The sequence below is a fragment of the Macaca nemestrina genome, chromosome 14, assembly GCF_043159975.1.
Source record: "Macaca nemestrina isolate mMacNem1 chromosome 14, mMacNem.hap1, whole genome shotgun sequence".
Lineage (NCBI taxonomy): Eukaryota > Metazoa > Chordata > Mammalia > Primates > Cercopithecidae > Macaca > Macaca nemestrina.
The window spans coordinates 110881347-110904685 of NC_092138.1; the positions used below are offsets into that span (position 1 = coordinate 110881347).

A 23339-nucleotide genomic window follows, 5' to 3' on the forward strand; every position below is an offset into this window, starting at 1 on the left:
GTGGGCTTTGCTCACTGTCACTGGGCAAAGTGTGTCCCCTCCCCCTCCAGCTCGCCCTCCTCTACCTCCCAGCGAGACCTGGCCCAGAAAGGGTGCCGCAGCAAGGAGTGATGTGGTTTGTCTTTTTAAGACTGGACTTGCTTTATAGACTATTAAATTTGTAAAAGTGTGCACTGGCAGTCGCCTGGGTGGGGCTGGGGTGGAGCCCAGGGTCTGCTTGGGCCTGAGCTGCCCACAGGTCCTTTTTTCCCTTTCTTCCTTGGAAGGCAGAACTGCCCACCGAGGCAGGGATCTGTCTGTCTTGAAGTTCAGTTCTGGGACCTGGGAGGAGTGGGCAGGAGTCAACCCTCCAAGGGCTGACTCTAGCTGGGGACAGGTCCCCTGGTTTTCAGGCACAAGATAGTAGCCCAGCCTCTAGCAACCCTAAACAGCTGGGCTGCTGCCCTCCTCCTCCTCCTCAGCCCAGAGGGTCTCCCAGGACCCCGAGGGCCATCCACAGAAGAAGTGGGCCAGGTTGCGGGTCAGGCCTCGGTCGAAGGGGTTGCCGGGGCGCTGGCGGAGATAGGCGATGCGGTGTGAGGAGATGAATTCCCAGGTGGTGGTGTTGCTGGCCACCAGGTAGAGGTGTGAGGCGAGGAGCAGGCTGGCCACCAACGAGAGGAGGGACAGCAGCAGGAAGGTGGCGAACAGGAGCCCGCTGGATCGAAGCCACAGTCCCCAGGGCTGGAAGAACTGGAGGCCTGACCTGCAGGGCAGGGGACAGGGGCCTGGTGCTGGGGGAGGGCAGGGGAGCCCTTCCCTCCCTGTGCTGGATCCCTGGGAGTCCTGGCTCTGTCCAGCCCTGTGGGAGCATACATCCCACCCTCCCCCTATGCCCGGGCAGCAGCACCCACCATGCCAGGTACAGGCCCCAGAGAAGCACCACCAGCTGCAGTGCCAGGTAGACCACAAAGAGTGGGTGGTTGCGCTCCCCTACACAGTTCTCCATCCAGGGGCAGTGGTGGTCGTAGCGGCGGACGCAACGGCGGCACTCACGGCAGTGTCGAGCCCTCAGGGGCTGCTGTGGGCATGGAGGAGAGTGGAGGCTCAGTGCCAGCCCTGCTGTGAGCCCACCACTGAGGGGAGGAATCAGGGCCTGATGATGGAAGGCCTTCTTGGAGGAGGGGTGAGGCCCCGGCACTGGGGCAGGAGGAGGTCGAGGAGTCTCAGCTTTGGCCCAACCTCTCCCAGGTGAGTGTCCCTGCACCACTCACCAGCACCAGGCAGTATCTGCAGCGCCGAAGAGGGATGGCTGGAGGAACCATGGCTGTCTGCTCCTCTTTGAGCTCCTCCTGGAATGAGGGGTGGGGTGTAAGACAGGATCTCCTTGGGAGACAGGTGGCATTGGCGGGCAGCTCCCCTAGGGGCCGGCTTAGCTCTGGTTGTGGAGTTTAGGCCCCATCCCGTGCAGAATGGAGGTGTGGGGTGCGGTGGAGCACCCTGGACTGAGGGTGGCTGTGTGATGTTTGCAAGTCTCTTCCTTCTCTGGGCCCCAGCAGTTTCCTCACTACTGTAGGATGGGGCTCTAGGGCTGGCAAGAGGATTCACTGAGCTGCCCCCACAAGAGCCTGCAGCACAGAGCCTGGCATGGAGACTGGTGGTGGCTGTTGAGTCCCTGTTGGTGAGAGTAGGGGCCCCTGGTTACCTGAGGCTGGGGCTGCGCATTCACGTAGCCGGGGTCCATGAGTGACACAGCGAGGTAGAGCAGCAGGGAGCCCAGCACCAGGAGCAGGAAGGTGAGGGGCAGGAGCAGCTCGCCCTGCTCCTCCCATTGCCGCAGCTCTGGAGAGGCCGGGAGAGCACAGTGAGGCTGGGCCGGGTAGAACAGGAGTGGGTGGGACTGGGTTGCAGTTGGAGGTGGGGAAGTGTGTTCCTGGCCTGGCAAAGACCTGGAGATGTTGGTTCCATGAGTGGTTGTGTGTGGCCAGCAGTTCATCTGAACTTTATCTGGAGGGTCAGAGGGAACCATGGAAGGTTATAAGGCCAGATCTGTTTTGGAAAACCTCATCGCTAGAGAAATGGATCAGGGGAAGCCTAGGGGCAGAGAATCTGGCCAGGAGGAAGAAGGGGGGAGCTGCAAAGGCCTGGCAGGAAGTGAGAGAGGAAGGAATGGACAGAGGGGGCTGCTGGGTGAAGGGAGCCAGACCTGACTGGATGTGGGACAGAAGGAGGAGGGGTCCAGCGTCTCTGGCTCTGCAATGGTGAGAGACTGGCCAGGTCTGAAATGCCTGAGAGAGAGATGGGAGGGAGGGTGCAGCTGGCAGGCTCAGGTGCTGCAGAGGGGCATAAGAAAGGGTCCAGTGGCTTCAGCCCATGGAGGTGACAGGATTTTGGGGAGGTAGGGTGCAGGGCAAGGAATGAGGGGGCAGGAGACCACCAGACAGCGGAGTGTAGACAAATCCCGTGTCCCTTGTAAGGGGGAGCAGAGAAGAAAGGGTGGCTTTTGAGGGGGGTCGTTTTCTGATAGGGAGACCTGAGCAAGTTTTTAGGCTAAAGGGTGAAGGTGGTGGAGGAGGTCTGAGGTCTTGGGAGGAAAACCAGAAGGGGCCCCAGTCCAGAAACTGAGGCTGGACCACCATGGAAGGAGGGCTGGGGGCTGCTGTGGGTGACAGTGAGGGAGGCTGCCCGTGGCAGGTGAGGTGCTGGGTAGGGGGCTACTGAGGGGAATGAGGGAAATGGAGGTGGGTAGGTAGGTGAATCTGTGGGAAGATGGGAGACAGGCCTCACCCCGTGGGGTGTTCTCTTGCCTGAGGGGTTGCCTGGACTTGGGCAGCTAGTGGCCATGGGGGTGTGGAGGGTGTGGGTGTGGACACAACGTCAATCCTTGCATCTAGTTGAGCCTCCTAATCGTAAGGATGGGAAGATTTGGGGTCAGTTCCTGGGAAGGAACTGGTGGGTCCCAGGATCAAGGGACATGGGGCTCAAGTCGGTCCTTGGATCTGGTGGGCACCGGCTGGGTCCTGGGATGGACAGGGCATTTGGCAATGATCAGGAAGATGCTGGGATTAATCAGGAATCAACGGGGTATCAGGCGGAGAGCGGGTGGCTATTGGAATGATAGATGGGGAGGGGGCTTCAGGAGCTGGCAGAGATCGGGCCAATCCCAGGATCTCCAGGGATTAGGCGGGAGACCCAGTGAGACCCGAAAGTCCGGGGAACCACGCGGGATCGGGTGGGTCCGGGGTCGCTCGGGGTCCGGCTCACCGGTATCGTGCAGGAAGAGCACCAGCGTGATCCCCCAGGTCAGCACGGTGTGCCCGGTCCGCACCAGGACCCCAGGGCTGAGGAGCGCCCAGGGGGCCATCGCCTCGGCCCGGGGCCCCACCCGGAAGAAGCGCCCAGAAGGGCGGGCCCTCCGAGGGAGGGGAACGCGGTCACCCGGGGATTGGTGGATCTGGGCGCTGGGCAGGGCCGGACTGGATCAGGGAGTCTGCCTATTGGATGGCAGCTGCGGCCGAGTGGACCCTCAAGCCAACAGGTGCCTGAAGAGGCTGAGGGCGGGGCCGGCGCGCGCGCAGCTGGTAACTCCCCCAACTCCAGCCCCACCCGCCAGGTAACTTTTGAAAGCCCAGGCGCGCGCGCGCACCTCCCCCGCGCTCCCCTGTGCCCGCCCTTGCAGCCTCGCGCATGCGCGTAGCTCCCTGGGCGCTTAAAAGATCCAGCGGTTTGCTGTGAGTCCGAGAGGCAAATTTGTGCCCATTTCGAAGATGTAATGACTAAGGTCTCCAGAGGGCCAGGGCTCGCCCAAGGTTGGTCTGTGGTGACAGCTTTACCTCCTTGCTATTTATTCTCAGATATTGCAAATGGAGGAGAGAAAAGTGGAGGTATGTGGTGCACATTCTGACTATGGGTGATCCAACTTAGGCGGGAGTCAGAAATCCCAGCACTGCCCCTTCCTACCTGTGTGACCCTGGGCGAGTTACTGAGCCCCTCTGAGCTGTTTTCTGTCTCTATAAGGGGGATAACAATAGTGTCTTAAGGTGTTTGGGAGGACTAAATAATGGAAGCGCCTTGTCTAGCACGGGGCTGTCTTGCCTCTCCTGCTGTGAGCCACCACCTACAGGCGGACTTTCCCCGCCAGAGGCTTCAGGCCGTCTTCCTTCCCTGTGTCCCCAGGGCCTTCCCCACTCAGCCCTGCCTTTCCACAGCACCTCCCACTGATACCAGCATCCTCCTCCGCCTCCATCTGATTGGCCCCATCCCAGCGGGTACTCCTCTGACATCTGCTGTTTTTCTCAGCTCAACATCCTTTTTTTGATTGGGGAATTGACTTCCCATCCCATGTGATTGGAGGGACTGCCCCTCACCCCATAGGATGGCCAGCGGCAGGCTGTGGGCTTTCGACTCTGCAGAACCAATCACAGGCCTTCCATGAGATTACTGTCTAGATGCTGAGAGGAAGGGGCATTCTTTTGGATCTCAAGCCTAAGGAATGGGATATAAGGCAACCGAGAGCCATCTTTACGCTGTGCGGTGAGGGCCTACCCTGTCTGTGGCTGGAGAAAATGAGACCAACTTATAAAGACACATAGAGATGGATAAGCAGCACTAAAGGAGGGAGCGAGAGATGGTCAGAACAATATTGTCTGAGCCCTCCAGATTCAGCTGTCCCTGAAGCTGATACTAACTGCATCCCCTGGTTGCAAGTCAATTAATTCCCACTTTTTTTTTTTTTTTTTTCCCAGACAGAGCCTCACTCTGTTGCCTAGGCTGGAGTGCAGTGGCACGATCTGGGCTTACTGCAAACTCCGCCTCCCAGGTTAAAGCGATTCTCCTGCCTCAGCCTCCCAAGTAGCTGGGACTACAGGCGTCTGCCACCACGCCCGGCTAATTTTCTGTATTTTTAGTAGAGACGGGGTTTCACCGAGTTAGCCAGGATGGTCTTGATCTCCTGACCTCGTGATCCACCCACCTTGGCCTCCCAAAGTGCTGGGATTACAGGCGTGAGCCACCGCACCCGGCCTGTTTTCTGCTTTCTTGAGATGGGGTCTCACTATGTTGCCCAGGATGGCCTCAAACTCCTGAGCTGAGGCAATCTTCCCCCTCAGCCTCCAGAGTAGTTGGGACTGCAGGCGTGCACGACCATGTCTGGCTTAAAGGGAGAATGAGGGAGTGGAGGGAAATGGTGAGGGCTTCAGTAGAGTAAGGGAAATGAAAAATTCCGAACGGTTGGTCATGGTAAATGTGATTAGGCAGCTCTGTGTGCTCGCTGGCAATTATGAAAGTTAGGACTCTGTTCTCCCGCAGAGACTAGGAGACAGAGGCTCCAATCTTCCTGATATTTTTTTTTTTTTCTTTTTTTTTTGAGACGGGGTCTGGCTCTGTCGCCCAGGCTGGAGTGCAGTGGCGCCATCTCGGCTCACTGCAAGCTCCGCCTCCCGGGTTCATGCCATTCTCCTGCCTCAGCCTCCCGAGTAGCTGGGACTACAGGCGCCCACAACTGCGCCCGGCTAATTTTTTTGTATTTTTAGTAGAGACGGGGTTTCACCGTGGTCTCGATCTCCTGACCTTGTGATCCGCCCGCCTCGGCCTCCCAAAGTGCTGGGATTACAGGCGTGAGCCACCGCGCCCGGCCAAATCTTCCTGATATTACACTTCAATGGAATGGCCTTCATGTCCTTGAATGGCCTTCAGCTCCTGAATTGTGACATACACACACATCTCAAATGGACAGAGGAAGGATCACAATTTTAAGTTCCCATCCCACCACACTTTTTTTTTTTTTTTTTTTTTGAGATGGAGTTTCACTCTTTTTGCCCAGGCTGGAGTGCAATGGCACGATCTTGGCTCACTGCAACATCTGCCTCCCAGTTTCAAGCGATTCTCCTGCCTCAGCCTCCCAAGTAGCTGGGATTACAGGCATGTGCCACCACGCCTGGCTAATTTTGTATTTTTAGTAGAGACAGGGATTCTCCATGTTGGTCAGGCTGGTCTCGAACTCCCAACCTCAAGTGATCTACCCGCCTTGGCCCCCCAGAGTGCTAGGATTGCAGGTGTGAGCCACCCCTTTTTTTTTTTTTTTTGAGACAGTTTCATACTGTCTGCCTGGTGTGATCTCAGCTCACTGCAAACTCCGCCTCCTGGGTTCAAGTGATTCTCCTGCCTTAGCTTCCCAAGTAGCTGGAATTACAGGCATGCGCCACCATGCCTGGCTAATTTTTTTTAATTCTTAGTAGAGACAGGATTTCACCATGTCGGCCAGGGTACCCTTGAACTCCTTGTGATCCGCCTGCCTCGGCCTCCCAAAGTGCTGGGATTACAGGCGTGAGCCACTGCACCCGGCCAGAGGTCACATTTCTTAGGGAGACTCAGTAAAATGACTTTATGGTTTAGACATCAGTCTGCTTTTGGAGAGGTAGGTCATGTTTGAAGGTGCTAAGTGGCAAAATATAGTTTCTTTTTTTTTCTCTCCAACTTTCATTTTAAGTTCAGGGGTACATGTGTAGGATGTGCAGGCTTGTTACATAGGTAAACGTGTGCCACGGTGGTTTGCTGCACAGCTCATCCTGTCACCTAAGTGTTTTGTTTTGTTTTGTTTTTGAAATGGAGTCTTGCTCTGTCACCTGGGCTAGAGTGCAATGGCACGATCTCAGCTCACTGCAAACTCTGCCTCCTGGGTTCAAGCAATTCTCCTGCCTCAGCCTCCTGAGTAGCTGGGATTACAGGTGCGTGCCACCACACCAGCTAATTTTTGTGTTTTTAGTAGAGACGGGGTTTCACCATTTTGGCCAGGCTAGTCTCAAACTCCTGACCTCAAGGGATCCACCCGCCCTGGCCTCCCAAAGTCCTGAGATTACAGGCATGACCCAGCCTGGCCACAAGTTTTTAAAAGGAGAGCCCTCGATGTGCCAGGTTTTGTGCTGGGCTACAACAGAGCCTTGATGTGGGTTGCTGTTCACAGTCCAATGGGGGAGACGAGATAAAGCAACTTCAGCCCCGTGAGATAAGTAGATGCTGTGATGGGATGAGCAGGAACTAGAGTGTTCCTGACACAGGAAATGGCAGGTACCAGGCCAAGGAGCTAGAGGAGGAGCACCTGGCACCTCTGAGGACCTTGTTTTCCCTCCTTTACTGTGGCAACCTTGAGGAAGTAAGTCATTTCAGGCCAGGTATGGTGGCAAATGCCTGTAATCTCAACACTGTGGGAGGCTGAAGTGGGAAGACTGCTTGAGCCTGGGAGTTTGAGACCTGACTGGGCAACACAGTGAGACCCCATTTCTACAAAAAAAAAACAAAAATTAGAAGTGCATGGGGTGCACGTTTGTTGTCCCAGCTACTTGGGAGGCTGAGGTGCAAGGATTGCTTGAGCCCAGGAGATCGAGGCTGCAGTGAGCTGTGATCGTGCCATTGCACTCAGCCTGGGCAACAGTGAGACCTCGTCTCAAAAAAATAAAAAATAAAGTCACTTCACCTCTCTGAGCCTCAGTGTCCTTGTCTGTAAAATGGATTATTGCCAGGGTTCTGAGGAAGCAGAAGGTACATGAAGCACTTAGCCCGGGGCCTGGCACACAGATGAAGGTTCAGCAGTGTTGGCTGCTGCTGGCAGGCACTTCCCTCGTTCCCTCCGAGGCACCGACAACCCACCAGGGTTCTGAGGCAAAGTACTCGAGGCCCTTCCTGCCCAGGTCCTGTGGGTGGCCAGTGGCAGGGGGCTCTCAGCCAGGGGAGAGAGAGAGGCCAGATCCAGGCCCTGCAGCGGGTGGAGAAGAGGGGACCTTGGCTGTGGGAGGAGTCAGTGCTCAGCTTCCAGAAACGCTTAATTGAGTCCTGATGCCCAGGCTTGAAACCTCACATAGAAGGTAAAATCCACACACTCACGGTGGTCTATAAAGGGTGTGACCGTATCATTTCTTTTTTGTTTTTTGAGACAGAGTCTCGCTCTGTCACCCAGGCTGGAGTGCAGTGGTGTCATCTGGGCTCACTGCAAGCTCCGCCTCCCAGGTTCACGCCATTCTCCTGCCTCAGCCTCTCGAGTAGCTGGGACTACAGGTGCCTGCCACCATGCCCGGCTAATTTTTTCGTATTTTTCAGTAGAGACGGGGTTTCACCGTGTTAGCCAGGATGGTCTCGATCTCCTGACCTCGTGATACGCCCGCCTGGGCCTCCCAGAGTGCTGGGATTATAGGCGTGAGCCACCGCGCCTGGCTGACCATATCATTTCTTATTCCAGGCAGCTCTTGAGGATGACAAGGCACTGTCGATAGAGCTGCAGGGACCACAGGTGTCAGCCAGGACGGCCCTGGGCCATGCTAGAGTCTGGGCACCTCATGATTTGGCCCCAGCGACTTCTTGGTCCCGTCCCACTCCACCCTTGTTCCTCACGCTGCCAGGGCCACATGGGGCTGCTTCTCTGTCCACCCTGGCAGGACCCTCTGCTGAGGATGCACTTTTCCTCCGCCCCTCGGGCCAGACCTGGGCAGCCTCCATCTTTTCACTGGGTTTGGCTGCACTCTGGCTCTTGTGAGAAGCCTCCTGGACACATGGGGACACCGTGCTGGCTCCTTCCCTTCTCCCTAAAGCACTGTGGCCCAGCGGACTCCAGGCTTCCCTGACCTGCCTGCCCACTCCCTCCGCTGCCTTCTCCCCGCTGGTGGCACAGAGTCGTTATCTTCTATTTGCCATCTGTCTCCCCCATCAGGCTGAGCCATCCTGGGCAGGCACCCTGTTGGTCTGGTTGCCAGCTGTGTCCTCAGTGGGCACAGGGATGTGAAGAGAACGCATAGGAAACAGGTACTCCAGCTCAGTCCCCTGCCACCTGTCCCCAGCCTGCAGCCCTTTAAGCTACCAAACACACCCCTCCCTACCACAGAACTACCCACACTGCCGTCCCCCTGCCGGGGGTGGCTCAAGTCCTGCTCCAGAGCCTGGAAGCCAGGCTAGCAATCCCCTCCACAAAAAAAGACGCTCTGTTCTCCATTTTGCACAAAAATGTATTTCTGTGACATCCCAAAGTACAGACATTTCCCCAGGCCCCAGGGGGTAAAGCAATGAGGTGTGAACTCTGCCAGGGTCTGGCCGGGGCCACTGAGCGTGGGATGGAAGGGAGCGCTGCATGCAGCCCATCTGCCAAGCTGGGGGAACACAGGGCTGCCGCCCACTTCCCAGGACAGGGAGGGAGAGGCTCCGGGAGAAAAAGGCCAGGTGTCTCTCCCAAAGCTGCTCACCCATCCCGTCCTGCCTGGAGGCGGAAATGCTAGGAACACCTGAAAACAGGCCGGCAGAGGGAAGAGGGAAGAAAAAGCCATCATCCAAAGGCTGCCTCCAGGGTTAGCGCTGCTCCCCAGGCCCCTGTGATCCACAAGTGTCCGATGAGAAGCAAGGCAGCGTCCACCGAGGGAGGAGCACAAGAGAGCCGGCGCCTCTCAGGCTTCCAAGGTAAAGCCGAGGGCAGGGTGGGACCGCCAGAGAGGCCCAAGCAGCCACTGCAGGGCAGTCCGAGTGCTGGTCTGGAGGCGGCTGTGTGGCCGCTGTGGGTCAAAGGCTGGCGTGGGACCTCTGCCTCTGAGAGGCGTGGGGTCCTCTGGGCAGCGGGGCAGGCTGGGATGAGGAGGCAGGCTCAGTTCTGCTGGTGGGAGCGCCTGGGCAGTTGAAGGCTGTGGAGCAAGGAAGCAAGCCCCTGGCCCCAGAAGATGCTGGCTTCCAGGGCAGGGGGCAGGTTCTGGATGTGTTTTGGCAGAAGGGGCAGTGGAATCTGCCCCCGAGTTCTGACCATCCCTGGGCTGGGGCTTTCCACAGCCTGGGACCTGGTGGGAGACTAGGAGGCAGCCTCCATAGCAGCGTGGCCTCAGGCAGGCCTGGCCGGACAGCAGCAGGGCCACTGGGCGCCCTGCTCCTGGAAGGTCTTCAGGGGCAGGGCTGCCTGGACCTTAGCCTAGGAACAGCTCACTTTCTTGCCCCAGATGGCCCACAGCTGGGAGCACCAAGGCTTTTGGGAGACCCAGTGGGGTAAGTTCTAATCCCCAAACCCCATCAGCTGTGCCCGGGAGCCGAGATGGAGTTCTCAGGCATGGGCAGTGGGTCAGGATGCTGGATACGCTGTCCAAGGCCTGCTCCTCTCATGAAAGGAAGCCAGACTGGGGTCTGAGTTTCCTGGACAAGGACTGGATACTCACAGCGTTATAGGCATTTAGTCTGGTTGGAGTAGGAGTGAGTGTGTCAGCGATGAAGGCTGAGTGGGTTTGAGAATGGCCAAGGAAGCTGCAAGGACTCAGGAGTGTTGCTTTTGTTTTTGTACAGAAATCATACACACAAAACTTCACACTTCCTAACCAAAAAAAATATATATATATAATATATATATCTCACTAATGTTAAGGAAAAGCGTCGGTTGTGCAAAAGTCCCCCATGTCCCTTCACTCCGTGGGGGGCTCCCTCGGAAGGGGACTGCCCGCTGGGCTGCTTGAGCACGCTTCCTCCCCGCCTGTGGTCCAGAGCGGTGGTGGCCATGGGGGTGGAGGCCTCTATCTGGATGTGTCCATGTTTTCCTCTTTAAAGTTACTGCAGTGCTCAATCACCTTGCTGGAGACAATGAGGGAGACAGGATTGGAGGGTGGGCTTGGGTGGGGTGAGCCCAGCCCCTCCGAGGTCATCACGCAGCTGGGTAAACACGTGTTCACAGTGATGGTGATGCTGACTGAATGATGTGGATGGAGGGGTTGGCAGAGTGGCTGGCATGTGCAGGGGACTCAGGGAATGGCACCTGTGGCCGTGAATGCCATCACCAGCTGTCCTCCGCTTCCTTCCTTCCCACCACCCCCAGTTCCAGGGCATCTGTGGATAGGGGTCCCCAAATCAGCTCAGGCCTGACCTCCAGAACCCTTTGGAACTTTCTTCAGTGACCTCTTCCTTCTTCATTTTCCCTGCACACCAGACCCTTCTCTTTCCAGAAGTCCACCAGTGGTCCCCAAACTGACTGCACATCAGATTCCCCCAGAGGCCCGGATCCAGTGGCAGGTCCAGGGTGGGGTGGGGGCAGCTGTGTTCGCACAAGGGCCCCCACTACCCTGTGGCAGCCGGGGCCCAGCACTCCAGCTCAGATTTCAAGTCTCACCCACCCCAGCCTGACCCCTGCCACCCATCACTGTCAGTTGTCACCTTGGAACCCGGAGAGCTTGCCCATTCAACACCAAGCCTGTGGGTTGGGGGCTTCACTGCAGCCTCTGTGTGTTAAAGGGGTGCCCCAATACCTTTTAGGAAGCAAATTCCCAGAGTGGGAGAGGGGCCAGTGGACAGGCCGAGAGCCTTCTCCTAAGCATCGTCCAGGGTCATTTACTCCTTGCTGTCAGATAGGCCAGTGCCTCAGATTCCCATCACAGGCCTTGGACACATGTTCAAAGTGACTGTGGTAGGTAACTGGTCAGTCTTACCCAGTGCTTCTCAAATTTCCCGGGAATCCCTGTTAACCATGAAAATTCCAGGGCCACCTCCCACCTCCCAGATGCACTGGAAAAGAAAACCTAGGGGTGGGTCCTGTCCATTTATTCTTAAATTTTATTTTTTTGAGACAGAGTCTCGCTCTGTTGACCAGGCTGGAGTGCAGTGGCACCATCTCGGCTAACTGCAACCTCCGCCTCCTAGGTTCAAGTGATTCTCCGCCTCAGCCTCCCAAGTGGCTAGGATTATAGGTGCGCACTACTACGCCCAGCTAATTTCGTATTTTTAGTAGAGATGGGGTTTTACCATGTTAGCCAGGTCTCGAACTCCTGACCTCAAGTGATCCACCCACCTCAGACTCCCAGAGTGCTAGGATTACAGGTGTGAGCCACTGTGCCTGGCCAGCAGTGCCTTTGGGCAGATATAATAGAACCAGGTGACATTTCCCTGCCCGGGCCCAGGAAGTGGCTGTCTGAGGAGCCTCTGAGTTCCAGGCCCCTCCTCCATGTGACCTTTTGCTCTATACAGAGACATGAAAAAGTGTGCTGGGTCAGCTTGACTGTTGTCCCTTCTAGAATGAATCCTGGAGAAAACAAGGTCGTTTCTGACGATTTCGACATGTCACATCCCTGAGAGTCTCTCCTGTCCTGATTGACTTGAGAACTGGAGGGAGTGGCATTTTAGACACTGCAGTGAAAGCCACACAGCCACAGAAGGCCGGGACTCTACCATGTTTGCGACCTTCACATTCAGCAAGCTCACTTGCACTCTGCCTCGTCTCATCTCCAGAATGTATTTGACCATACCATGTCCCTTCTTTAGTGGGAACGTCTTTGGCCAAACAATGAAAAGTTCTGACCTCACTTGCTAATACCCGGTGATAAAAGGATGGAATTTGTTGGGAATAAAATAAAACGAAGCTTACAAACGAGGGCCCTGATGCTCCGTTCAGAGCTTGGTCATCTAGTTTCCAGCCATACTGTGGTCAAGATGACATTTGGAGAGGCCCCAGCTGGACATCAATACACTGTCAACCTCTGTACTCAACCCCAAGCTGCCCCGGGAATTTCAGTCATTCCTAACCTCCAGAGGGCGCCCGCTATGCCCTTACTCCCCCAAATCAAGGTTCCAGGCAGAAACACACTGCTAGTCTCTTACCGGGCCATTTCCTTGGTCTCCTGCCGTGCGGTCGCCATCTTAATTATGTCCCTCAGAAGGGGCAACCCCCCTTCTTTGATCAGCAGAGGGCAGTACTTGTCCGCTGTGGGATAGGAGCAGACAGCAGAGGATCAGGATGGTCTTCTGATCAGCCCGAGGCCCAGAAACCCACCCTGTCTGTGAGGACTATCCTGGTGCTGGGGGTGTGAAGGCACAGGCCTTGGTGGGGGCAAGACGTGTGCCCAGCCCCATGGGTGGGAGTTCTGCATCCACATAGGGGAAGCAAGAGGTGACTCCTTGGTTTGAAGTTGCTGTATTTATTTCCAGAGCTCATTCTTTTTTTAAAAAAAAAATTTTATATATATAAAATCTTAAAAAATATATATATATATATTTTATATATATATATATGTGTATATATATATATATATATATATATTTTTTTTTTTTTTTGAGACGGAGTCTTGCTCTGTCACCCAGGCTGGAGTGCAGTGGCCAGATCTCAGCTCACTGCAAGCTCCGCCTCCCGGGTTTACGCCATTCTCCTGCCTCAGCCTCCCGAGTAGCTGGGACTACAGGCGCCCGCCACCTCGCCCGGCTAGTTTTTTGTATTTTTTAGTAGAGACGGGGTTTCACCGTGTTAGCCAGGATGGTCTCGATCTCCTGACCTCATGATCCACCCGTCTTGGCCTCCCAAAGTGCTGGGATTACAGGCTTGAGCCACCGCGCCCGGCCATAATTTTTTTTTTTTTTTTTTGAGACAGAGTCTCACTCTGTCACCCAGGCTGGAGTGCAGTGGCGTGATCTGAGTTCATTGTAACCTCTGCCTCCTGGGTTCAAACGATTCTCCTGTCTCAGCCTCCCTAGTAACTGGGACTACAGGCACGTGCCACCGAGCCCAGCTAATTTTTATATTTTTAGTAGAGACGGGGTTTCACTATGTTGGCCAGGGTGGTCTCAAACTCTTGGCCTCAAATGATCCGCCCACCTCGGCCTCCCAGTGTGCTAGGATTACAGGCGTGAGCCACTGCACCCAGACTAATTATTATTATTATTATTATTTTTTTTTTTTTTGAGACGGAGTCTCGCTCTGTCACCCAGGCTGGAGTGCCGTGGCCGGATCTTGGCTCGCTGCAAGCTCCGCCTCCCGGGTTCACGCCATTCTCCTGCCTCAGCCTCCCGAGTAGCTGGGACTACAGGCGCCCGCCACCTTGCCCGGCTAGTTTTTTGTATTTTTTAGTAGAGACGGGGTTTCACCGTGTTAGCCAGGATGGTCTCGATCTCCTGACCTCGTGATCCGCCCGTCTCGGCCTCCCGAAGTGCTGGGATTACAGGCATGAGCCACCGCGCCCGGCCTATTTTTTTTTTTTAAAGTAGAGACAGGGTCGCGCCATGTTGCCTATGTTGGTCTCAACCTCTTGGGCTCAAGCAATCCTCCACCTCAGCCTCCCAAAGGGCTGGGATTACAGGTGTGAGACACTATGCCTGGCCTCCAGCGCTCATTCTCTGGAAAATGTCACCCAAACCAATGAGACCAGTGGCTCCTAAAGATGGTGATCCTTTGAGAAGTTTCTATAAAAATATAGATTTCTAAGCCCTGTCGCTCAATATTCTTTTTCAACAAATCCAAGGACCAAGATTTATCCGTATTTTCACCAGGTGATTCTGGTGACCCACCAGGTTGGAACCAGCTGGTGGTATAGTTGGTTTTTTTCATGCAGAAAGCATGGAGACTTCTATTTTATTTCTGGAGATGGGGGTCTCGCTATGTTGCCCAGGCTGGAGTGCCCAAGGCATGATCATAGCTCAATGCAGCTGGAAACTCCAGACCTCAGGCAATTCTCCTGTCTCAGCCTCCTGAATAGCTGTGTGCACCACTGAGCCCAGCAGGCATGGAGATTTTGGACTGTTCCTGCACATGGAAACGGGAAGCATTAAGAAAGCTGTCTGGGAACTCTGCACAGGTGTTTCGCCTGCTAGGCCTGCTTCTGGTGAGGAGGCAGGAGTGGGCCGTTAAGCTGGGTGTCCCACAAATGCTGGAAAGTGGAGGGTTCTGCTCTGAGGCACAAAAGCGGCAGCAGCAATTAATGCTCCCCCCTGGACTACAAACTCCCTGAGGGCACATCTGCTTTCAGCTGGATGAGTGTCTGAACCCAGGACCAGTCAGCACTCACGGTAGACAGACACGAGGTTATACAGGGCCCAGGTTGCCCAGTGCTGGCTGACAGGAGAGATTCCCTGGGGAAGGAGGCGAAGAATTGGTTCAAATGACCTGCAGGAAAAGAAATCAAGGTCACTGTGGATACTGGGGGTGAGGAGTGTGTCTTTTCTTGTCTGAGGTTTCCTCCCACTGGGGAATCCTAGTGATCAACCATGACAGGCTGGCAGGATGCCAGGGAGAAGGGACAGCTGGCCCTGCATCCCACTGGCAGGCTGCACAACGAGGCTCCCTTGGAGAGAGGATAAAGGCACAAGCACATGAGGGAGGCAGAGGGGACCCAGATTAGGAGGAGCAGAAAGCTGGAGACCTCAGCAAGGAGCAGAGACCCAGCCTGGGGAGAAGGGGAGACGCACACTGGGAACAGAAGCACGTGTGACTGTTTCTTTTTCTGAGATGGAGTTTTGCTCTGTCGCCCAGGCTGGAATGCAGTGGAGCGATCTCCACTCATTGCAACCTCTGCCTCCTGGGTTTAAGCAATTCTCCTGCCTCAGCCTCCTGAGTAGCTGGGATTACAGGCGTGTGCCACCACACCCAGCTAATTTTTTTTTTTTCTTTTGAGACGGAGTCTTGCTCTGTTGCCCAGGCTGGAATGCAGTGGAGCGATCTCAGCTCACTGCAAGCTCTGCCTCCTGGGTTCATGCCATTCTCCTGCCTCAGCCTCCTGAGTAGCTGGGACTACAGGCACCCGCCACCACACTCGGCTAATTTTTTTGTATTTTTAGTAGAGACGGGGTTTCACCGTGTTAGCCAGGATGGTCTTCATCTCCTGACCTCGTGATCCGCCTGCCTCAGCCTCCCAAAGTGCTGGGATTACAGGCGTGTGCCACTGTGCCTGGGCTAATTTTTGTATTTTTAGTAGAGACAGAGTTTCAGTATGTTGGTCAGGTTGGTCTCAAACTCTTGACCTCAACTGATCCGCCTGCCTCAGCTTCCCAAAGTGCTGGGATTACAGGCATGAACCATCATGTCCGGCCCTTTTTTCGTTTTTGAGACTGAGTCTCACTCTGTCACGCAGGCTGGAGTGCAGTGGTGCAATCTGGGCACACTGCAACCTCTGCCTCCTGGGGTTCATATGATTCTCCTGCCTCAGCCTCCCGAGTAGCTGGGACTACAGGCGCATGCCACCACGCCCAGCTAATTTTGGGTTAGAGCATCATTTTGCTGTTGGCCAGGCGGGTCTTGAACCCCTGAGCACCTGCCTTGGCCTCCCAAAGTGCTAGGATTACAGGCCACTGTGAGCCACTGCACCCAGACTAATTTTTTTTTTTTTTTTAGCCACTGTGCCCGACCTTTTGTTTTTTTGAGAAAGGGTCTCGCTCTGCTGCCCAGGCTGGAGTGCAGTGGCGTGATCAGAGCTCACTGCAGCCTTGACCTTCCAGGCCATGCAAGTGCTCCTCCCACCTCAGCCTCCTGAGGAGCTGGGACTACAGGTGTGGGCCACCATGACTGAATAATTAAAAACAAAATTTTTTTGGCCGGGCGCAGTGGCTTACGCCTGTAATCCTACCACTTTGGGAGGCTGAGGCAGGTGGATTGCCTGAGCTCAGGAGTTTGAGACCAGCCTGGGCAACACAGTGAAACCCCGTCTCTACTAAAGTACAAAAAATTAGTTGGGCATGGCAGCATACACCTGTAATCTCAGCTACTTGGGAGGCAGGAGAATTGCTTGAACCCGGGAGGTGGGGGTTGCAGTGAGCCAAGATCGCACCATTGCACTCCAGCCTGGGTGACAGTGTGATTCTCCATCTCAAAAAAATAAATTTTTTTGTAGAGGTGAGGGCTCAGGCTGGTTTCAAACTCCTGAGCTCAAGTGATCCTCCTGCCTCGGCCTCCCAAAGTGGCTGGGATTCTAGGCGTGAGCCACCGCATCCAGCCTATGACTGCTCTTCTGACAAGGGCCTTCTGTGGGCCAGCATGGAGTCATGGTCCAAAAGCCTGAAACACATGTGTGCAAAACTCCTGGGCCAGCGATTCTGCTTCCTTTCTCCCCAAGAACTATAGTACTTCGCGCATTGGCAAAACTGTCAGTGTCAGCCTGTTCCTCCCAACATGGGTTTTCAACTGAAATGGCCATCTGTACAGGATGGTACAAAGAGAGTGACTCCGTCCTAAAATGACGAGGGAGATCCTTGCCTGGTGATTGGCCATTCAGTCACAAAACAGTAGGAATTGATGCCAGCTTGACTTAAAGTAATGAAATCTGTGCATAGAAACACTGCTGGAAGAAGAGACACCAAAATGTCAACAGGGGTTCTCTTTCAGGGAGTGAGATTATGAACAATTCCTGTTTTCTTCTTCTTCTTTTTTTTTTTTTTTTGAGATGGAGTATCACTCTACTGTTGCCCAGGCTGGAGTGCAGTGGTGAGTTCTTAGCTCACTGCAACCTCTGCCTTTTGGGTTCAAGTGATTCTCATGCCTCAGCCTCCCAAGTAGCTGGGATTACAGGTGCCCGCCAACATGCCTGGCTAATTTTTGTATTTTTAGCAGAGATGGGGTTTCACTGTGTTGGTCAGGATGGTTTCGAACTCCTGACCTCAGGTGATCCGCCTGCCTTAGCCTCCCAAAGTGCTGGGATTAAAGGATTGAGCCACTGTGCCTGGTCCTGTTTTGTTTTCTTGTTTTTTTTTTTTAAAGAAATGGAGTCTCATTCTGTCTCCCAGGCTGGAGTGCAGTAGCGTAATGTCGACTCACTACAGCCTTGACCACCTGGGCTCAAGTGATCCTCCTGCCTCAGCCTCCCTAGTAGGTGGGACTACAGATGTGCACCATCACGCCCAGCTGATTTTTTTTTTTTTTTTTTTTTTTTGAGACGGAGTCTCGCTCTGTCACCCAGGCTGGAGTGCAGTGGTGCGATCTCGGCTCACTGCAAGCTCCGCCTCCCGGGTTCCCGCCATTCTCCTGCCTCAGCCTCCCGAGTAGCTGGGACTACAGGCGCCCACAACCGCGCCCGGCTAATTTTTTGTATTTTTAGTAGAGACGGGGTTTCACCGTGGTCTCGATCTCCTGACCTTGTGATCCGCCCGCCTCGGCCTCCCAAAGTGCTGGGATTACAGGCGTGAGCCACTGCGCCCGGCCTTTTTTTTTTTTTTTTTTTTTTTTTTAGAGACAGAGTCTAGCTCTGTGGCCCAGGCTGGAGTGCAGTGGCCGGATCTCAGCTCACTGAAAGCTCCGCCTCCCGGGTTTACGCCATTCTCCTGCCTCAGCCTCCCGAGTAGCTGGGACTACAGGCGCCCACCACCTCGCCCGGCTAGTTTTTTGTATTTTTTAGTAGAGACGGGGTTTCACCATGTTAGCCAGGATGGTCTCGATCTCCTGACCTCGTGATCCGCCCGTCTCAGCCTCCCAAAGTGCTGGGATTACAGGCTTGAGCCACCGCGCCCGGCCATTTTTTTTTTTTTTGAGACAGAGTCTTGGTCTGTCGCCCAGGCTGGAGTGCAGTGGCGCCATCTCGGTTCACTGCAACCTCCGCCTCCCAAGTTCAAGCGATTCTCCTGCCACAGCCTCCTGAGTAGCTGGGATTATGGGTATGTGCCACCACTCCAGGTTTTTGTATTTTTAGTAGAGATTGAGTTTCACCATGTTGGGCAGGCTGGTCTCAAACTCCTGACCTCGTGATCTGCCCACCTCAGCCTCCTAAAGTTCTGTGATTACAGGCGTGAGCCATTGCACCCGGCCTGAATTTAAAAAAATTTTTTTTTTTTTTGAGACGGAGTCTTTCTCTGTCGCCCAGGCTGGAGTGCAGTGGTGCGATCTTAGTTCACTGCAAGCTCCGCCTCTCGGGTTCACACCATTCTCCTGCCTCAGCCTCCCGAGTAGCTGGGACTACAGGCACCCGTCACCATGCCCAGCGAATTTTTGTATTTTTAGTAGAGATGGGGTTTCACTGTGTTAGCCAGGATGGTCTCAATCTCCTGACCTCGTGATCCGCCTGCCTTGGCCTCCCAAAGTGCTGGGATTACAGCTGTGAGCCATGGCGCCCGGCCTAAATTTTTAGTAAAGAGAAAGTCTCACTATGTTGCCCAAGCTGGTGTTGAAATCTTGGGCTCAGCCGGGCGTGGTGGCTCACACCTATAATCCCAGCACTCTGGGAGGCCGAGGCGGGCAGATCATGAGGTCAGGAGATGAAAACCAACCTGGCTAACACGGTGGAAACCCGTCTCTACTAAAAATACAAAAAAATTAGCTGGGCGTGGTGGTGGGCACCTGTAGTTCCAGCTACTTGGGAGGCTGAGGCAGGAGAATGGTGTGAACCCAGGAGGCGGAGCTTGCAGTGAGCTGGACTGCGCCACTGCACTCCAGCCTGGGTGACAGAGCAAGACACCATCTCAAAAAAAAAAAAAAAGAAATCTCGGGCTCAAATGATACTCCTGTCTCGAATTCCCAAAGTGCTGGGATTATAGGCAAGAGCTATTGTGCCCGGCCCATCTGTATGGTTTTCTGTTGTGTGTCTATTTTCTCCCCACCTTTCCCCACAAATCAGTAGGTATCAGTAGTTTGCAAAGAGCAGGCTTTGGGTACATGCAGATGTTGGCATGTATGACAAATGCTCCAGGCTGCATGGGTGAGATCGTGCCTTTATTTATGCTCTGTGCTGTGTGCAGCTACACATCAGTGAGTGAAAGCAGAACCCCACAGAGGACCAGAAGAAAGGCAGGAGCTCTGAGCAGACCTTAATGGCATGAGCATCCTGCCCAGCACTTACCGCATATTCCACACTGCATCCCCGCTCCGCACCCTGCCCGCACCTGTAATTGATGTTTCTCCGAGAGTTGATGTCCCAGCTCTGGATGGCGGCCCACATGCGTTCCTCCACCTCCTCGCGCTGGGGCTCACAGACGCCCCAGGCCTCGGGTCCATCAAACATGATGTGGGAGAGGACGCCGCAGGCATTGTAGGAAACCTCGATCCCATCGGCCTTGCTCTCCAACAGGTTGCTGCCAGGAGAAAGACAGAAAAATGGAGTCCCACTCCCTGAGTTTCTCTTCAGATACCAGCTGCAGGACCCCAACTTAAAACAAGAAGCAAGAGGTGCTAGTTATTTCTTTATCACATACTGTCTATATACCCAGATTAGTTCTAAAGGGATTTGAGGTCATTTAAGATATAATTACAGGCTGGGCGAAGTGGCTCACGCCTGTAATCCCAGCATTTTGGGAGGCTGAGGCGGGCAGATCATGAGGTCAGGAGTTTGAGACCATCCTGGCTAACATGGTGAAACCCCGTCTCTACTAAAAAATACAAAAAAATTAGCTGGGCATGGTGGTGGGCACCTGTAGTCCCAGCTATTTGAGAGGCTGAGGCAGGAGAATGGCAGGAACCCAGGAGGCAGAGCTTGCAGTTAGCCTAGATTGCGCCAGTGCACTTCAGCCTGGGTGACAGAGCAAGACTCCATCTCAAAAAAAAAAAAAACGATATATAATTACAAAAGGGCCACTTATGAAGGATTGAATGAATAAGAGACCATATTATCGAGGGAAAACGACATTTATAGCAAACCTAGGCTAAGAGCAGTTGTGCAACCGAGCAGACACTAGAGCTCTGAGCATCCTGGCAGCCAAGGCAAAAAAGGAAAGGATTAAAAGTACTAACCTGAAGACACTGATGAACTGGGAAGTCATTAGTTGAGGCCGCAGCTCCTTCACTTCTGCCACATTCCCCAAGAGTCCTAGCATATTCCTATGCAGTTCCTGCTTCTCTGGGAATTCCTGGGAAAATGAGAGCCAGTGGGCCACATCAATTAGTACTTAATGACTTAGTATCTGGTATTGTTAACCAAAAAGCTTTATGGGCATCTGGCCATGCCAACTAGATAAAGAGGGGGCATATAGGCTGCCCTCCTACCCTCCAATGCACCTAGGTCAGTGCAGGGTACACACACTAAGGGATTAAAGGGGTGGGATTCCTTGCCACAAAGGCAAAGGCTGATTAGAGATCTGACCTATGGGACAGACGTGGTTGTGTTCACCAAAGCTCAAAATATTAGTTTAAGGGACCCTCCTAGAAATCAGAGCAGGAAAACAGAGCATGTGTTTAAGGATGAACAGACCTGCTGTCTAGCTCGTAGCGTAGTGGGCTCTGGCCAGCTGTGGGCAGGCTGAGAATGACTGCTGAGGAGACAGGGAGGGGCTTTCCCTGGGAGTGGGCGCTCTCAGGAGGCCCCACCAGGCCATCTGGGTCTGGAGCTTCTGTCAGCAGCAAATCCTGGGTGGGTGGGCCTGAGTCTGTCCCCACTGCCCTTCTCCGGAAGCATGGGTGGGGGGTGCTACAGATTTGGTTGCTGGGAAGCCTCGGGACAGCAGAGGGGCCATGTGGGCAGCTGAGGCAGCTGCTCCTGCAGGAGGTGGACACTACCTTCAGGCAGTCCAGGAAGAGCTTCATGCCGTTGAAATTGAGGAACATCTCGCAGTTGTCAGGAGTTTCATCTGTGATGTTCCACAGGGCGCTCCAGGAGAACTCCATGACCTGGTCACACTGTGAGGGCAGGACAGGGCTCAGCCAGGGCTCCTGGTACCCAGGGAGGGGGGCCCCTGACAAAACATGGACCTCCCCCAGGGGCAGCCCAGGCCCCTTGCGGGCTAGGGAAAGGGCAGCGCGATTTCGTGAAGACTTGACTTACTATCTTGTCCAGCAGCTTCTTCTGAATCAGCTTCAGCATAGTCTGCAGGCAGGGACAAGAGTCTGCTAGAGTGCTGGGGCTCAAGAACTGCCACCCCCATGAACCCAAGATGGAGGGGAGGCTCAGCATGGCTAGTTCAGGAGTCTTGACAGGAGTCTTGAGGCTCACCGGCTAGTTCAGGAGTCTTGACAAGATCAAGTCTCCATATCTTTGGGGGAGGCTATTTGAAGGCATCCATTCCTCAGCCCCTTGGTATTGGCATCAGGAGGCCCGGGTGCCATTCCTGGCCCTCGGGTGACTCCCCTGTGACTTTGGGCACAGCCCTTCCCGCTGGGGCTTGAGCTTCCCTAACCATCAAATGAGACCAGAAGCTCTTGAGCTCCTTTGTCATTCTTTCCTTCCTTTCACCAGTGATATTTATCACCTCCCCACTGGCCTCCAGGGCCCATGCCAGGAAGTGCTGGGGACACAATGACAGAAGGACAACATGGCATCTTTCCCTATGGAGCCTATGAAAGCAGGATGAGTGCAGGGACTGGGAGAGGATGACAGTATGCTGTAGGTGGAAGAAATCTATGAGGCCACCAGCAACATTCAGCATTAAGAAATTCTTCCTTTGGTCTAGCCTAAAACCCTCATGCTTCAGCACACTCTCCCTCTCCAACTCCCAGTCCCAGGCCCTGCTCTGAGACTCTCACTCAGGGTAGAGGAGTGGTGGAGAGGGGTGGGGGAGAGTAGTGAGGCTCAGGAGGAAGGGGGCACCCCCCCACACGTACCACGACAAAGCCCATCTTGCCCACAGCCTCCTTGTGGTCGTTGTCCACCTGGCAGACCAGGGCATTGCACAGGTGCACGGCGATCCGCTGGATGGACTCGTCTTGCCGCGTGGGGTTGAGGATGCTGAGCAGGAGCTCGTTGACCCGGCGGTACTGGAATTCCAGCTCCTCGGGGATGCTGAAGTTGCAGAGCGTCAGGCAGCAGTTCCGCTGCACCTGGGCCGGGACAGGACACAAGCGGGGCACATTCAGTTTCAGACTCAGGAGCAGGGCTCTAGGAACTCTCTAGAGGTATGAGATCACCCAGAGTTCTGGCAGTCCAGGCCGGTTTTCTGGAAGAGGACGCTATACAAGTGTTCTTTTAAAAATGTTTTATTGGCCGGGCGCGGTGGCTCAAGCCTGTAATCCCAGCACTTTGGGAGGCCGAGACGGGCGGATCACAAGGTCAGGAGATCGAGACCATCCTGGCTAACACGGCGAAACCCCGTCTCTACTAAAAACACAAAAAATTAGCCGGGCGAGGTGGCGGCGCCTGTAAACTCCCAGCTACTCGGGAGGCTGAGGCAGGAGAATGGCGGGAACCCGGGAGGCGGAGCTTTCAGTGAGCTGAGATCCGGCCACTGCACTCCAGCCTGGGCGACAGAGCCAGACTCCGTCTAAAAAAAAAATGTTTTATTGGCCGGGCGCGGTGGCTCAAGCCTGTAATCCCAGCACTTTGGGAGGCCACGACGGGCGGATCACGAGGTCAGGAGATGGAGGCCATCCTGGCTAACCCGGTGAAACCCCGTCTCTACTAAAAAATACAAAAAAAAAAAAACTAGCCGGGCGAGGTGGCGGGCGCCTGTAGTCCCAGCTACTCGGGAGGCTGAGGCAGGAGAATGGCGTAAACCCAGGAGGCGAAACTTGCAGTGAGCTGAGATCTGGCCACTGCACTCCAGCCCGGGCGACAGAGCGAGACTCCGTCTCAAAAAAAAAAAAAAAAGAAATGTTTTATTAGCCGGGCGCGGTGGCTCACGCCTGTAATCCCAGCACTTTGGGAGGCTGAGGCGGACGGATCACGAGGTCAGGAGATGGAGACCATCCTGGCTAACACAGTGAAATCCCGTCTTTACTAAAAATGCAAAAAATTAGCGGACGTGGCGGCGGGCGCCTGTAG

The 23339-nt window shown here is 54.6% G+C and overlaps 2 protein-coding genes across 5 annotated transcripts; both read right to left on the reverse strand.

The window, feature by feature from the left end:
• Positions 1 to 113: 113 nt before the first annotated feature.
• Positions 114 to 3557, reverse strand: LOC105463989 (zinc finger DHHC-type palmitoyltransferase 12). 4 transcript variants are annotated; one of them, XM_024787423.2, is made up of 5 exons: positions 3244 to 3557; positions 1685 to 1821; positions 1254 to 1331; positions 894 to 1060; positions 114 to 723 (listed from the first exon to the last, which is right to left on the reverse strand). In XM_024787423.2, exons 1-5 carry the CDS (start codon positions 3341 to 3343, stop codon positions 522 to 524), a joined length of 684 nt encoding a protein of 227 aa, XP_024643191.1. In that variant the 5' UTR covers positions 3344 to 3557; the 3' UTR covers positions 114 to 521. The 4 variants fall into 4 exon arrangements, with proteins under 4 accessions (XP_024643191.1, XP_024643190.1, XP_070934529.1 ...); XM_024787422.2 differs by having other exon boundaries at positions 114 to 773; XM_071078428.1 differs by having other exon boundaries at positions 116 to 745; positions 894 to 1057; positions 3244 to 3554.
• A 5391-nt stretch (positions 3558 to 8948) lies between these two features.
• Positions 8949 to 22540, reverse strand: LOC105463994 (zyg-11 related cell cycle regulator). Its single transcript, XM_071078429.1, has 8 exons — positions 22184 to 22540; positions 21408 to 21449; positions 21143 to 21262; positions 20381 to 20496; positions 19537 to 19725; positions 14745 to 14842; positions 12571 to 12673; positions 8949 to 10557 (listed from the first exon to the last, which is right to left on the reverse strand). The coding sequence occupies exons 1-8, from the start codon at positions 22196 to 22198 to the stop codon at positions 10500 to 10502; spliced, it is 741 nt and encodes a 246-aa protein (XP_070934530.1). The 5' UTR covers positions 22199 to 22540; the 3' UTR covers positions 8949 to 10499.
• Positions 22541 to 23339: the final 799 nt, after the last annotated feature.

Bases quoted from the DNA above. Each gene is read 5' to 3' on its own strand.
- LOC105463989 (XM_011711551.2), bottom strand. From the start codon at position 3,343: ATGGCCCCCTGGGCGCTCCTCAGCCCTGGGGTCCTGGTGCGGACCGGG. The intron at 1,822-3,243 runs GTGAGCCGGACC...CGGCCTCTCCAG, and splicing joins GCTCTTCCTGCACGATACCG to AGCTGCGGCAATGGGAGGAG. The intron at 1,332-1,684 runs GTAACCAGGGGC...CCCTCATTCCAG, and splicing joins ATGCGCAGCCCCAGCCTCAG to GAGGAGCTCAAAGAGGAGCA.
- LOC105463994 (XM_071078429.1), bottom strand. The intron at 21,263-21,407 runs GTAAGTCAAGTC...CTGCCCTCACAG, and splicing joins AGAAGCTGCTGGACAAGATA to TGTGACCAGGTCATGGAGTT. The intron at 12,674-14,744 runs GTGAGTGCTGAC...CCTATCCCACAG, and splicing joins TAACCTCGTGTCTGTCTACC to CGGACAAGTACTGCCCTCTG.